The sequence below is a fragment of the Callorhinus ursinus genome, unplaced genomic scaffold, assembly GCF_003265705.2.
Source record: "Callorhinus ursinus isolate GAN/ISIS: 27379988/994484 unplaced genomic scaffold, GSC_fseal_2.0 scaffold61, whole genome shotgun sequence".
NCBI lineage: Eukaryota > Metazoa > Chordata > Mammalia > Carnivora > Otariidae > Callorhinus > Callorhinus ursinus.
This window is the reverse complement of record NW_027397123.1, coordinates 2,264,921-2,278,718: the sequence shown is the minus strand read 5'-3', so window position 1 is coordinate 2,278,718 and position 13,798 is coordinate 2,264,921. Positions and strand designations below refer to the sequence as shown.

Sequence of the window (13,798 nt, the reverse complement as noted above, 5' to 3'; positions counted from 1 at the left end):
GGAGAGGAGAAAGTATTCAAAATACACATTTCTTACCAAGCAAGAACTTATAACCAGAATATATAATAAATTCCTATAACTAAAAAATCAGGGGCACCTGGGTGGCTCAGTCAGTTAAGCATCTGCTTTTGGCTCAGGTCATGATCCCGGGGTCCTGGGATCAAGTCCCACGTCAGGCTCCCTGCTCAGTGGGGAGCCTGCTTCTCCCTCTGCCCCCTGCTGGTGCTCTCTCTCTCAAAAAAAATAAATAAAATCTTTAAAAAAATTTTAAAAATCAAACAACCCCAATAAAAATGTGCAAAGATGTGATGTGTGTGTATATATATATGTGTGTGTGCGCACACACACAATGGGATATTACTTAGCTATCAAAAATAATATCTTACCATTTGCAATGACGTGGATGGAACTAGAAGGTATCATGCTAAGTGAAATAAGTCAATCAGAGAAAGATAATTTTTTTTAAAGATTTTATTTTATTATTTATTTGAGAGAAAGAGAATGAGAGATAGAGAGCACGAGAGGGAAGAGGGTCAGAGGGAGAAGCAGACTCCCCGCCGAGCAGGGAGCCCGATGCGGGACTCGATCCCGGGACTCCAGGACCATGACCCGAGCCGAAGGCAGTTGCTTAACCAACTGAGCCACCCAGGCGCCCTATCAGAGAAAGATAATTATATGATTTCACTCATATGTGGAATTTAAGAAACAAAACAGAGAAGCATAGAGGAAGGGAGGGAAAAATAAAACAAGATGAAATCAGAGGGAGATAAACCATGGGACTTTTTTTTTTTTTAAGATTTTTATTTATTTATTTGACAGAGAGAGACAGCAAGAGAGGGAACACAAGCAGGGGGAGCGGGAGAGGGAGAAGCAGGCTTTCCGCGGAGCAGAGAGCCCAACACAGGGCTTGATCCCAGGACCCTGGGATCCCAACCTGAGTCAAAGGCAGATGCCCAACGACTGAACCACTCAGGCACCCCTACATTACAAATCTAATTTTACATATGTTAAGCATATAATATAAATTAATAAATAAAAGACATAATCAATACAAAACAACAGAATGATGAGGTAACTATACAGAAAAACATCAAAGTTTGCAACCTTTTGTGTTAATTTTGGTATAATATTGTTAAAATATACATATACACTTGTTAAACACTTGCTTTTTAAGATAACATGAAAATTCACAGAATTTGATTAGATTCAAAACTAAACTTTATGAATTAAAATGGAAGAAATAAAATAAATTGACTATAATGCTATAAAATAAAAAAACTAAACATTAGGAGATTGTAAAAATACCATCTAGCCATTTGTAGAAATAGTAATTCTTGGCTAAAGGAGAAAATAAAAATAAAAATTATAACCGACTTGACTTTAAGAAGAAAAAAGGAAAAGGGTAAAAAAAAACTTAAGTATGATTAAATAAGCTTCAAAAACCAATAAATAAAAATTAGCTTCCAGAGGTAATTATTAACAAAAAATAATAAAACATAAGACACATTGAAAATGTGATTAAAAGAATAAAGCTTCTTTTATAAAAAAACAGAAAAATAATTGGCAAGAATATTCAGAAAGAGACATAGCTAGAGACACGGAGGAGATTAAGTAATTATACAATTTAGTTCTAGCAATAGAGATTCCCAAGATGTCTGTGTTTTGTCCAGATAGAGCACCATACTTCAGATTGTAGGTTTACATCTGCCAGTGGGTGTTAACAAGCATTTTCTTTGCATTTGTTTTGCTTATTTGGTAATTTTCTTCTATGCTTAGTTTAAATTTTTTTTAAGTTTATTTATTTAGTTAGTTAGTTAGTTTTGTAATCTTTACACCCAACATGGGCCCGAACTCATGACCGAGATCAAGTCACATGCTCCACTGACTAAGCCAGTCAGGTGCCCCATGTCTTGTTTAAATTATATAAGGCATAGATGTTAATAGTATGTTAGGTATTATAATGTGTAACTTTTTTTTCCTGGCATTTATGTGAAGTATTGTTTGCTGTGAGATATAGACCATAAACATCTAAACATTTATTTATTTTTTTGTAAATAGGCTCCATATCCAACATGGGGCTTAAACTCATGACCCTGAGATCAAGAGCCACATGCTCTATGGACTGAGCCATGCAGGCGCCCCTAAACCTTTTTTTTTAAAGATTTTTACTTTTTAAAAAGATTTTATTTATATTTAGTTATTTAGTTAGTTAGTTATAGCAGGGGGAGGCACAGAAGTAAAGGGAGAGAGAATGCCAAGCAGACTCTGTGCTGAGTGCACAGAATGTGATGTGGGGCTTGACTTGGGGCTCAATCCTATGATCCTGAAATCATGACCTGAACCAAAACCAAGAGTCGGACGCTTAACCGAATGAGCCACCCAGGCACCCTTAAAGATTTTTATTTTTAAGTAATCTCTACACCCAAGGTGGGGCTCAAACTCACAACCCAAGAGTTGCATACTGAGCCAGCCAGGCACCCCAAAACCATAAACATCTAGAAACAATGCACTTAAAATGAAAAGTAGTGTTTTACTTCCACTTGAGTTTGAATATTTTCCACCAAAAAATAACCAAATAACCAAATAGAGGCGCCTGGGTGGCTCAGTTGTTAAGCATCTGCCTTCGGCTCAGGTCATGATCCCGGGGTCCTGGGATCGAGCCCCGCGTCAGGTTCCCTGCTTGGCAGGAAGCCTGCTTCTCCATCTCCCACAACCCCTGCTGGTTTTCCCTCTCTCACTGTGTCTCTCTCTCTCAAATAAATAAAATCTTAAAAAAAAAAATAACCAAATAAATCAGTGAGAAGAGTGGCATTATTTTATATTTTGACAATCTCTTTAATCCTAAGTGTAACAGAATACAGCTGGTATTTTATATGTGCTCTTGCCTTTATTTATTTATTTATTTATTTATTTATTTATTTATTTATTTAAGAGGGAGAGAATCACAAGCATGCTCCACACCCAGCATGGAGCCTGACATGGGGCTTGATCTCAGAACCCTGAGATCATGACCTGAGCCGAAATCAAGAGTTGGACACTCAACCTACTGAGCCACCCAGGCGTCCCAGTGTGCTCTTGCATTTAATCCGCCAAGATAAAGAAAATCTGGACTCACACATCCAGAATTTAAAAATGAAGAAGTATTCTAATGGCCTTTTCAGATATTTGTCAATATTATTGACACTACACCAAAAATCAACAAGTGGTAATTTCTTAAATGTTACTGTAATGTGGAATCTGACCTTTATCTCTCTAAGATTGGTATTAATTTTAATTTTTTTTTGCAGTTTTTTTTTTAAGTAAACTCTATCCCCAAGGTGGGGCTCGAACTCATGACTCTGAGATCAAGAGCTGCATGTTCCATCAACTGAGCAAGCCAGGCACCCCAGCTTCTCTTAAAATCCATTTGTCTATCTTATACTTTAATATCATCACAGATGATCTAGTAGCATCACACAGTAATCATTTAGAAAATACTGGTTCAATGAGTTAGGCAGACCTTCCAAACGTTGACATATTTCATTATATGGTATTACAAAATCACATTCATTAATATCATTAGTAATCTCATCACAAAAGACTAAGTATTAGGAAGCTGTCAAGTTCATGGTGACAGATACTATTTTTTTTTTAAGATTTTATTTTATTTGACAGAGAGAGCGAGAGCAAGCACAAGCAGGCAGAGCGGCAAGCAGAGAGGGAGAAGCAGACTCCCCGCTGACCAGGGAGCCTGATGTGGGGCTTGATCCCAGGACCCTGGGATCATGACCCAAGCCGAAGGCAGCTGCTTAACAGTGGCTAATTTTTTTGTTTGAAAAGTCAAATTAACAAAAATTACTACCAGTTTTCTTTATTGTCAGGTTTTATAAATCACTTCATTTTTGACAAAATGTTTAGCAGATATACAGGTCTTCATCTTCTTATTCAAAATTTGTCAGGTGCTCTTTCAAATGAAATTGGTGCCCATAAAAAGGTGGCTAGTTCAGCTCACAACTCAAACAATCTATAAAAGTGCGTTTCCTGGAAACAACTTGATACTTCAGCATGAAGAAAAACTTTATGTGCCTTTCTCTCTTCATTACATAAAATACTTAGAAGATGAATATATATAGAAATTTTAATATCCTGGTTGTAACATTATAGTTTTGCAAGACATTACCATTGGGGTAAACTGGGCAAAGAGCTCATGGGATCTCTCTACATAATTTCTTACAAATGCATGTAAATCTAAAATTATCTCAAAATAAAAAGTATAATTTAAAAATTTTGTACTCAGGGTCAAGTTCAACAAAACTAATTTTAACTGTTTTATGAAGAACATTCTTAAGTGGAACTAGCATGTTTTTACCACAAGTGTGTGGTGGTAAAGAACACAAGAACTATAGTACAGTTTGGTAACACCATCCTGATTCAAGCTAAAGGCCCAGCAGTTTCCCCACCATTGCTTTTTGCACAATCAGTGCAAATTTCAGCACAAGAGAAAAAAGCAAATCAGGTCTTAGTGTTATAATGAAATTTGTTTTGACCATGTAGATCACCCAAAAGGGCCCCCAAACATCCTCTGACCACATTTAGAGAACCACTGATCCATAAGTTAAAACAGAATAGTTATATTAAAACTTACTGTCACCCCTTTTACTTTTTTTTAAGTAATCTCTACATCCAACATGGGGCTCAAATTCACGATCTCAAGATCAAGAGTCTCATGCTCTACCTGACTGAGCCGGCCAGGTGCTCCTGCCACCCCCTTTTGAAACAGATTTCAGTGGTGGCCATAACAGGCTTATGGATTTGAAGTGGTATTATTTCATACTGTTCATCATCTTTTCTCCAAATTTTTCTTCATGCAGTATAGTCTATTACTTAACCATAGGAGTGGTAGGATGGGCAGTGGTTGAGCTCGGGCACTTTTTCTGTTTGTTTTAAACATCTAGAGCTGTTATCTATCTCAGGATATGAAATATAGGGCACTGGTAGATAACCAGTCCAGACTGGAAAAAGAAAAATAAAACCACAAGATTTTGAAGATTCACATATATGAACACCATCCGGTGCTTGCCTCCTAATCAGCTTCCAGACTTGCACACAGGTTTTAATGCTAGGCCCAAGTGGAGAACTCAGGTGGCCTGTTCCAATTCTGTCTTCTGAGAAGTTCTAAGCAGAGGATCTAATGCAGATTTAAGAATTAGTACAGGTGGGGACTGGGTAGGTCCGAAGTATAGGGCGTCTTTCTACCATTTCCAGTCTCTGGTTGCTGTTCTATATAAATGCCTCCCCGGGTTTGAGTCTCTTTGAAATCTGTTTGAATTTTCAGATACCAGCAGTGCTTATTGTTGTTGAGAATTTTAAATAATTTAAGGCAAGATCTTTTGGATTTATGGACCGATTACATTGAAAACTGAAATATTTCAGGTGCCTGGGAGGCTCAGTCGTTAAGCGTCTGCCTTCGGCTCGGGTCATGATCCCAGGGTGCTGGGATCGAGTCCCACATCGGGCTCCCTGCCCAGCAGGAAGCCTGCTTCTCCCTCTCCCACTCCCCCTGCTTGTGTTCCCTCTCTCGCTGTCTCTCTGTCAAATAAATAAATCAAATCTTTAAAAAAAAAACCTGAAATATTTCTTCTTAAAGTTAAAAAAAAAACAGCAAAAGATACATGTTTGCTTTTGGAATCCTTATTTTTGTGACATCATTTTATGGAAAAGAGTAATTCAATTCTAAGATGCAAAGAGATTAAAACTCTCGAAGTATTTTTCTATTGAGACGGAGAAATAGCAGTAGGCCAGGATTTACCATGGGAAGGAATGAGAAGGGCAAGCCACACCAGCAGCTCCATCTAGGATAATATTTCATAATTCTTCACCAGGTTCTTCTCACTCCACTGATACTTAGATTTTGAACGAAAATTAAGACTCCTACACCTTGGGATGCCTGGCTGGCTCAGTCACTAGCGCATGTGACTCATAATCTCAGGGTTGTGAGCTCAAGCCCCATGTTGGGCAATGGAGCCTACTTAAAATAAAAAATTCAATTCAATTAAAAAGACCTCTGCACGTCATATTATCTGAGCTAGTGATTTCCTAACTCTAACTTTGGATAGTGAGATTTTGGAACCTATGTTTATTTTTTCCCTCAGTTGAGAGCCAATGACCCAAACACTGAATCTTGTACTTGCTATTTTCACAATAACTTGAAATCCTGCTTCCTCACTTTCTAAATACTAATATACAAGTGAGTTTGTTTTCCTATTTTTATATGGTTCTATTCTAGGTATCTGTCCACAGATAAAAAGACATGTTATTACATTGTTCTTAATATCCCGCCATTCCTCAAAATTTTACTTTCCAAATAAAACTCAGAATCATTTAGTCAACTTCTGTGAAAAAAAATTGGGCCTTGGCTCCGAATTATACGTGAATCTGTGGGACACCGCTGTTCTCAAAAAGAGAGTATTCCCAACCAGAGAAATCATATATTTTACAATGGTTGGAAAGATTTAAACCAAAGAATTACCTGTGGGATGTAGTATGGTAATTCAAAGAAGAATAGGAAGTAATTTCATTTTCTATTCCCATATATGGGTGTTTTCTTCATGAAAGCATAGGATACATTTCTAATCTAAATACACCAGTAAATAAAAATATCTTCAGTATGGATTCAACTTGGAAACCAGAGAGGGCCCCAGGAAACAAGCAAAAACGGTTACTTCTTCCCAAAACCAGGATAGTCACAGTCTTTCTCACCAGTCAGCTCTTTGCATGATAAAACCTTCTTCTACCCATGCACCATCTCTGATCCCATGAATTCACCATTTCCCAAACTCTCCCTGAAGCTGACTCTGCTGGGTCATGCTCTGGGAAACCAAGATTAAGTCAGCCATGGTTTCTGTCAAGTCTCTTGTTCTCAGAAGGCAAGGCAGACATTAAGAGATGAGCTCTAGTGTCGCTGTTTCTCTAACATCCAGGCTACTGTATAAGGAGTGTCCAAGTATTCTTGGGAAATGACATTAGAAGAGCCTCCATTCCCTAATTTCAACCTACTTAAAAGTACCCCTTCCATCACGTTACCTGACAGATCTTCCACAACCCACCACCCCCACCAGGGCATGCCAGAGCTCCTGAAAATGAGCCAGCAGTTCTCCTTCATGTGGCCTGGAGATGTTGACTCTTACCATGAGGCTCGTGAACACTGCTGCCACACATAAGATGTCTCCACTTTGGTGTCTGGCAATGGTTGACTTACTACTAAAGCCACAGCCCTAGGTGTGACTTCTGGCATCTCACGAGGTATGAGTCTTGGTTAAAGATTTCACTACACTCGTACATACAAGGTTTCTATCCTGAGTGTGTCCTCTGATGTCTGATGAGGTTTGATTTCCGACTAAAGCCTCGCCCACACTTCCTACAAATATAAGGCTTCTCTCCTGAATGTATCCTCTGATGTCTAATAAGGTGTGACTGCCGGCCAAAGCCTTGCCCACACTCCCTGCACACGTGAGGCTTCCCCCCTGAGTGTGCCTTCTGGTGTGTGATGAGAGTTAACTTATCACAAAAGCTTTGCCCACACTCCCTGCACACAAAGGGTATGCTACCTGAGTGTGCCCTCCTGTGCCTAAAGAGGTTTGGCTTCTGGCTAAACCTTTTACCACACTCCCTGCATATGAAAGGCTTTTCCCCTGAATGTGTTCTCTGGTGTGAAATGAGGGTTGACTTATCATTAAAGCCTCGCCCACACTCCCTGCATACAAATGGCTTTTCCCCTGAGTGTGTCCTCTGGTGTGTGATAAGGGTTGATTTCCTGGTAAAGCCCCGCCCACATTCCCTGCACACAAATGGCTTCTCCCCTGTGTGTGACCTCTGGTGTTTGCTGAGATTTGACTTCAGGCTAAAGCACTGCCCACACTCCAGGCATACATAAGGTTTAACCCCTGAGTGTGTCCTCTGGTGTGTCTTGAGGTTTGATTTCCAGCTAAAATGGCGCCCACATTCTGTGCATAAATAAGGCTTCTCTCCTGTGTGTGTCCTTAAGTGCCTAATGAGGTGTGACTTCTGGCTAAAGCTTTGCTCACACTCCCTGCACACATACGGCTTCTCTCCCGAATGTGTCCTCTTATGTCTGATGAGATGTGAATGCTGGCGAAAGCCATGCCCACACTCCCTGCAAACATAAGGCTTCTCCCCCGAGTGTGCCCTCTGGTGTGTGATAAGGTTTGACTTCAGGCTAAAGCTCTGCCCACATTCCTTGCACACATACGGCTTGACCCCTGAATGTGTCCTCTGGTGTGTGAAGAGGTTTGACTTCCAAGTAAAGCCTCGTCCACACTCCTTGCACACATAAGGTTTCTCCCCTGAGTGTGTCCTCTGGTGTGTGATGAGGTTTGACTTCCAGGTAAAGCCTCGTCCACATTCCTTGCACACATAAGGCTTGTCCCCAGAGGATGTCCTCTGGTTTTTGATGAGGGTTGACATATTGCTAAAGCTCTGTCCCCACTCGGAGTACACGTAAGGTGTCTCCCCTATGTGCATCTTCTGGAGGCTGAGCAGGTTTGACTCCCTCATAAAGCCCAGGCCAAACTCCCCATATTTGATTGCTCCAAATCCTGAGACTTCTACACCATGCAACACTTTGTCTGTTCCCCCAAGGACTGTCCTCTGGTCTTGGCTGGGCCCTGTATCCATCGCTGTGTTGTCTTGCTTGGACCTTACTGGCTGTTCTTGCCGTGGGCTGGACAACGCCTCTGAAGTGCCTCTTTTGCTTACTCTCCCCAACAAGGGCTTGGAGTCTTCTTCTGTCTCTTGAATTTCTGCTTTGTCACCCCAGCAAGTTTGACCAAAGAGTTGCTTCTGCTGCTGGTTTTGATCTTCTGGATAGTGCTTCCCCGGGGGGAGATGGTTTCCTGCACATAAACTTGAGAAGAGCTGAGGAAGGTGACTGAACCACACATGCTGGCTGAGGCCTTGCTGACTAGCGAATGCCAGCGGGTAGTGGGGACAAGGTTGAATGTTTAGCTTTGATCCTGCTGAAGAAAGAATATTTTGAGTCAGAGTAGCCACGGGTAGGGTGGCCGGGGCCATTTTGCTTTGCCCATTGGTCGTTTGTAATATGTTTATATCACAACCTGTCTCCCACTCAGACATCCTTGCATCTATAAGAAGAGCTACTTTTCATTCTACTTTATACACTACATTTTTAATCACAGGAGTTAGCAAACTTGTCAGGTAGGCCAAATTCAGCCTGCAACTTGTTTTTGTACGGCCCACCAGCTAAAAATGGATTTTACCTTTCTAAGGATTCAAAGAAAGAAAGAGAAATAAATAAATAAGCAAACAAATAAACAAACCAATGAGGCACTAGACTGCATGTGACCTGGGAAGCTTAAAATATTTACTGGGTGGCCCCTTACAGAAAAAGTTTTTGGCCCCTTGTCCTACTGCAATGTAGAAAACTCTGGGGCACCTGGGTGGCTCAGTTGTTAAGCACCTGCCTTCGGCTCAGGTCATGATCCCAAGGCCCTGGGATCGAGCCCTGCATCAGCAGGGAGCCTGCTTCTCCCTCTCCCCCTCCCCCTGCTTGTGTTCCCTCTCTTGCTGTGTCTCTCTCTGTCAAATAAATAGATGAAGTCTTAAAAAAAAAATGTAGAAAACTCATACCAAAAACTTACTTTCACAATACTTGACAGAGTAAATAGTTTACTTCCAGAAATCAACCAACACATACAATATATTAAGAAGTATTTATTCATGAAAAACACTGAACTCCGGATAAGAAAAGCGAGAGTCTGAAGCACGACTGCCTGGAGTTGCTCTCATCCGTCCGATCCTCCAGCTTGGGTGTTATGGTAGTTAGACTAGGACAGGTCATAAAACCATCAGTTCTGTTGCTGCTACAGGGATAGTCACCTGATTTGAGTGGAAGGTGAGAAACCAGTGCTGGGTGGAACTGTCAGTAAATGTGATCTAGGTGGTAAGTGAACAGGGAAGGCCACCAGTGACTGCTATCTGAGATTGCAGTCTTTCTTGGTTGGGACCAAAAGAAGAAGAAGAAAGACTGGTAGACCATCCAGAAATGCAGCAGGGGAAAACCTGGAAGTGAGAGAGCCAGGGAGGGGTTTGATAAACTCTCCACACAGCCCTGGCTGACTGGAAAGCTGTTTGCAAAAGCAGGGGAGATGGCTGGGGCCCAAGCTATGCACATAAGCCTGCCTGACAGAGACTATAACCAGGTACAGAGGAAAAATTAGAGGGATCAGTGGAAAGTAAAAAGCCAGACAAGACTTGGAAACTATCTGAACTTTGAATGACCTCCCCAACGCACCCATTTATCCATTGGCAGAAGTAGGGAGCCTTACTGGCTCAAAGTCTTTGAACACACCTATTGCCCACTGTTGCAGATCACTAAGCCCTGCAGACACAAGGCTGAAATCAGGAAGCCAGGATTAAAAATAAACACAAGAATACAATAACAAATCAAGCGGAAACATCACCTTCACAGAGAAAACTTTTTCCACATATTTAGTCTAGAAAAGTTACTAAAACTGGCAACAACGATATCTAGGCAGGAAACACCATCAGCTCTCAGAGGGGCTAAAAGATAGTATCTAAAATATCCAGTTTCCAAAGAAACAGGAAAGAGTGACCCATACTGAGGAAAAAATGCAGACAATAGAAACTGTTGCTGGGTGGCCCAGATGTTGATTTACAGGAGGAAAGAAAGTGTTCAAAGCTGATGTTATGAATATATTTAAAGAACTAAAGGAAAACAACATGTAAAAACTTAAAGGGAAGTATGGTAACTTAAGAAATAGAAAAATCTCAATAAAGAAAAAAACTATTAAAAAGAAATAAAAGGAAACTCTGGAATTAAAAAGTAAATTAACTGAAATAACAAAATTACTAGGAAGATACAACAGCATATTTGGGCTTGCAACAGAAACAATGAAGTTGAAGATAAATCAATAGAAATTACCTAAACTGAAAAACCAGGTGAAAGAAAGATCGAAGAAAAGCAAATAGCCCCAGAAATCTGTGGGACACCATCAGATAAATCAATCTATGCATAATGGGAACGCACGAAAGAGAAGACAGAGAGAAAAGAGCAGGAAAAAAATGTCTGAAGAAATAATAACTAAAAAGTCTGAAATCTGTTGAAAAACATTAGTCTATAAATCCAAGAAGCTCAACAAACTGCAAGAAAACATAAAACATAAAGAGGGTGCCTGGGTGGCTCAGCTGGTTAAGCATCTGCCTCCGGCTCAGGTCATGAACCCAGGGTCTTGGGATCGAGTCCCACATCGGGCACCCTGCTCAGCGGGGAGTCTGCTTCTCCCTCTCCCTCTGCTTCCCTCACCACTTGTGCTTGCGCGCAGTGCACTCTTTCTCTCAAATAAATAAAATATTTAAAAAAATTTTTTTAAATCTTTAGAAAAAATACTCCAGGGGCGCCTGGGTGGCTCAGTTGGTTGAGCGTTTGCCTTCAGCTCAGGTCATGATCCAGGCGTCCTGGAATGGAGCCCCACATCAGGCTCCCTGCCTAGTGGGGAGTCTGCTTCTCCCTCTCTTTCTGCCCCTCCCCCCTCTTGTGCTCTCTCTCTCAAATAAAATCTTTAAAAAAAAAAAAGAAAGAAAGAAAAACATAAAGAAAGCCCCAGAGAGATACATCATAGCCAAATTCTTGACTATCAGAAAAAAAGACAAAAGAGAACATCTTGACAGCAGCAAAAGGAAAATGATTCAACATGCACAGGAGGAAACAATATGATTAGTGCTAACTTCTCATCAGAGACAATGGAGTATGGAATGATTTATTCAAGGTGCTGAAATACAGGTGAAAAGGCTACTAAGAAAGAATTCTATTCTCAAGAAATTATCCTTCAGAAATGAAATTGATACAGATATTCACAGATTAACAAGTACTCAGAGAGTATCTGTTGTTAGCAAACAGGCCTTATAGGAAATACTAAATAAGCCTGTCAGGCTGAAAAGAAATGACACCAGACATTAACTCAAATCCACAGGAAGAAATGAGGACCACCAAAACTGGTAAGTATGTGGGTAAATATAAAAGACTACACATGTATATTTTTCTCCTTTCTTCTCTTAATTTCTCTGAAATGCGTAAGATTATTATAAAAGGTAATAACTCTAACACCATATTATGAGCTTTATTATATATATTTTTTACTGGAATGAAGTTAGTATTAATTAGATTATGTTAAATTAGATGCATTTTTAATGCCTAGAGCTGAATTAAGAAAATAACTACAAAAATTATATATAATATATATAATAAATAATAATTATTATTATATACACACACACCCAAAGGCAGGGGAATAAAAAAACATGAAGCACATAAAAAATAAGTAGCAAAATGGCAGACTTAAACCATATCAATAATTATATTAAATATGAGCAAACCAAACATTCTAAACAAAAGACAAAAAGTTCTTAGTTACACCACAAAAGCACAATCCATTTAAAATTTTGTTAAGTTGGACATCCCCAAAGTTTAAAACTTTTATGCTTGAAAAGACACCATGAAGAGAATGAAAAGACAAGCCGCAGACTTGTCTTTTTTCTGAAACTTGACTTTATATAGAGCTGAAAGTATGTGAAAACTGTATATCTGATATAGGACTGTGTCTAGAGCATATGAAAAACTCTTATAACTCAAAAAGAAGACAAAACAATCCAATTTAAAAATGGACAAAAGAACTGAATAGCTATTTTGTTAAAGAAGATACGCAAAGGGTTACTAAGCATATGAAAAGATCAACATAGGGCGCCTGGGTGGCTCAGTTGGTTAAGTGTCTGCCTTCAGCTCAGGTCATGATCTCGGGGTCCTGAGATTGAGTTCCGCACAGGGATCCCTGCTCAGCAGAGAGTCTGCTTCTCCCTCTGCCCCTCCTCCTGCTCATGCTCTCTCTCTCTCTAATAAATAAATAAAATCTTTAAAAAAGAAAAAGATCAACATCATCAGTCACTAGGGAAATGCAAATTAAAACCACAATGAAATACCACTACACACCCAGTAGAATGTCTGTAATCAAAATTAGAGACAATTCTAAGTGCTAACAAGGATGTAGAGAAACACACTGCTAATAGAAAATGTAGAAATAGAAAACAGAAATGAAAAATAGAAATACTAATAAAAATGTACAGCCACTTTGGAAAATTATTTTGCAGTTTCTTAAAAAGTTAAATATAAACATGTCATACAATCCAGAAATTTTACACCTACTTATCAACCCCCCAATGAAAATGTATGCCCACAATAAGACTGGTACATGATTGTTCTTAGCAGCACTATTCACAATAGCCAAAAAGTAGATACAACCCATATATCCATCAGTCTGTAAATGGGTAAACAAAATGTGTTATGTCCATACAATGGAATATTATATGGCAATAAAAAGGAATGGATTACTAGGCCACCTAGGTGGCTCCGTCGGTTAAGCTTCCCACTCTTGATTTCAGCTCAGGTCATGATCTCAAGGTCATGGGATCGGCCCTGTCTCTGGCTCTGTGCTGAGCACGGAGCCTGCTTGGGATTCTCTCTCTCCCTCTCCCTCCCCTCCAATACATGTGCACACTCAAAAAATAATCCAATCAAGAAATGGGCAGAAGACATGAACAGACATTTTTCCAAAGAAAACATCCAAATGGCCAAAAGACACATGAAAAAGTGCTCAACATCGCTCAGCATCAGGGAAATCCAAATCAAAACCTCAATGAGATACTACCTCACACCAGTCACAACGGCTAAAATTAACAAGTCAGGAAATGACAGATGTTGGCGGGGATG

The 13,798-nt window shown here is 39.8% G+C and overlaps 1 protein-coding gene across 2 annotated transcripts in view; it reads right to left on the bottom strand.

Annotated features, from left to right (window-relative positions):
* Positions 1–1,301: 1,301 nt before the first annotated feature.
* The window catches only part of ZNF875 (zinc finger protein 875), a 28,883-nt gene continuing 16,386 nt past the window's right edge, over positions 1,302–13,798 (bottom strand). The window contains exon 5 of one of the 2 annotated variants that reach the window (XM_073885259.1): positions 1,302–9,014. In XM_073885259.1, coding sequence (XP_073741360.1) covers positions 7,330–9,014 — 1,685 coding nt within the window. In that variant the 3' untranslated portion in view covers positions 1,302–7,329. The remainder of the gene's footprint in view (positions 9,015–13,798) is intronic. The other variant, XM_073885260.1, reaches the window with a different exon arrangement.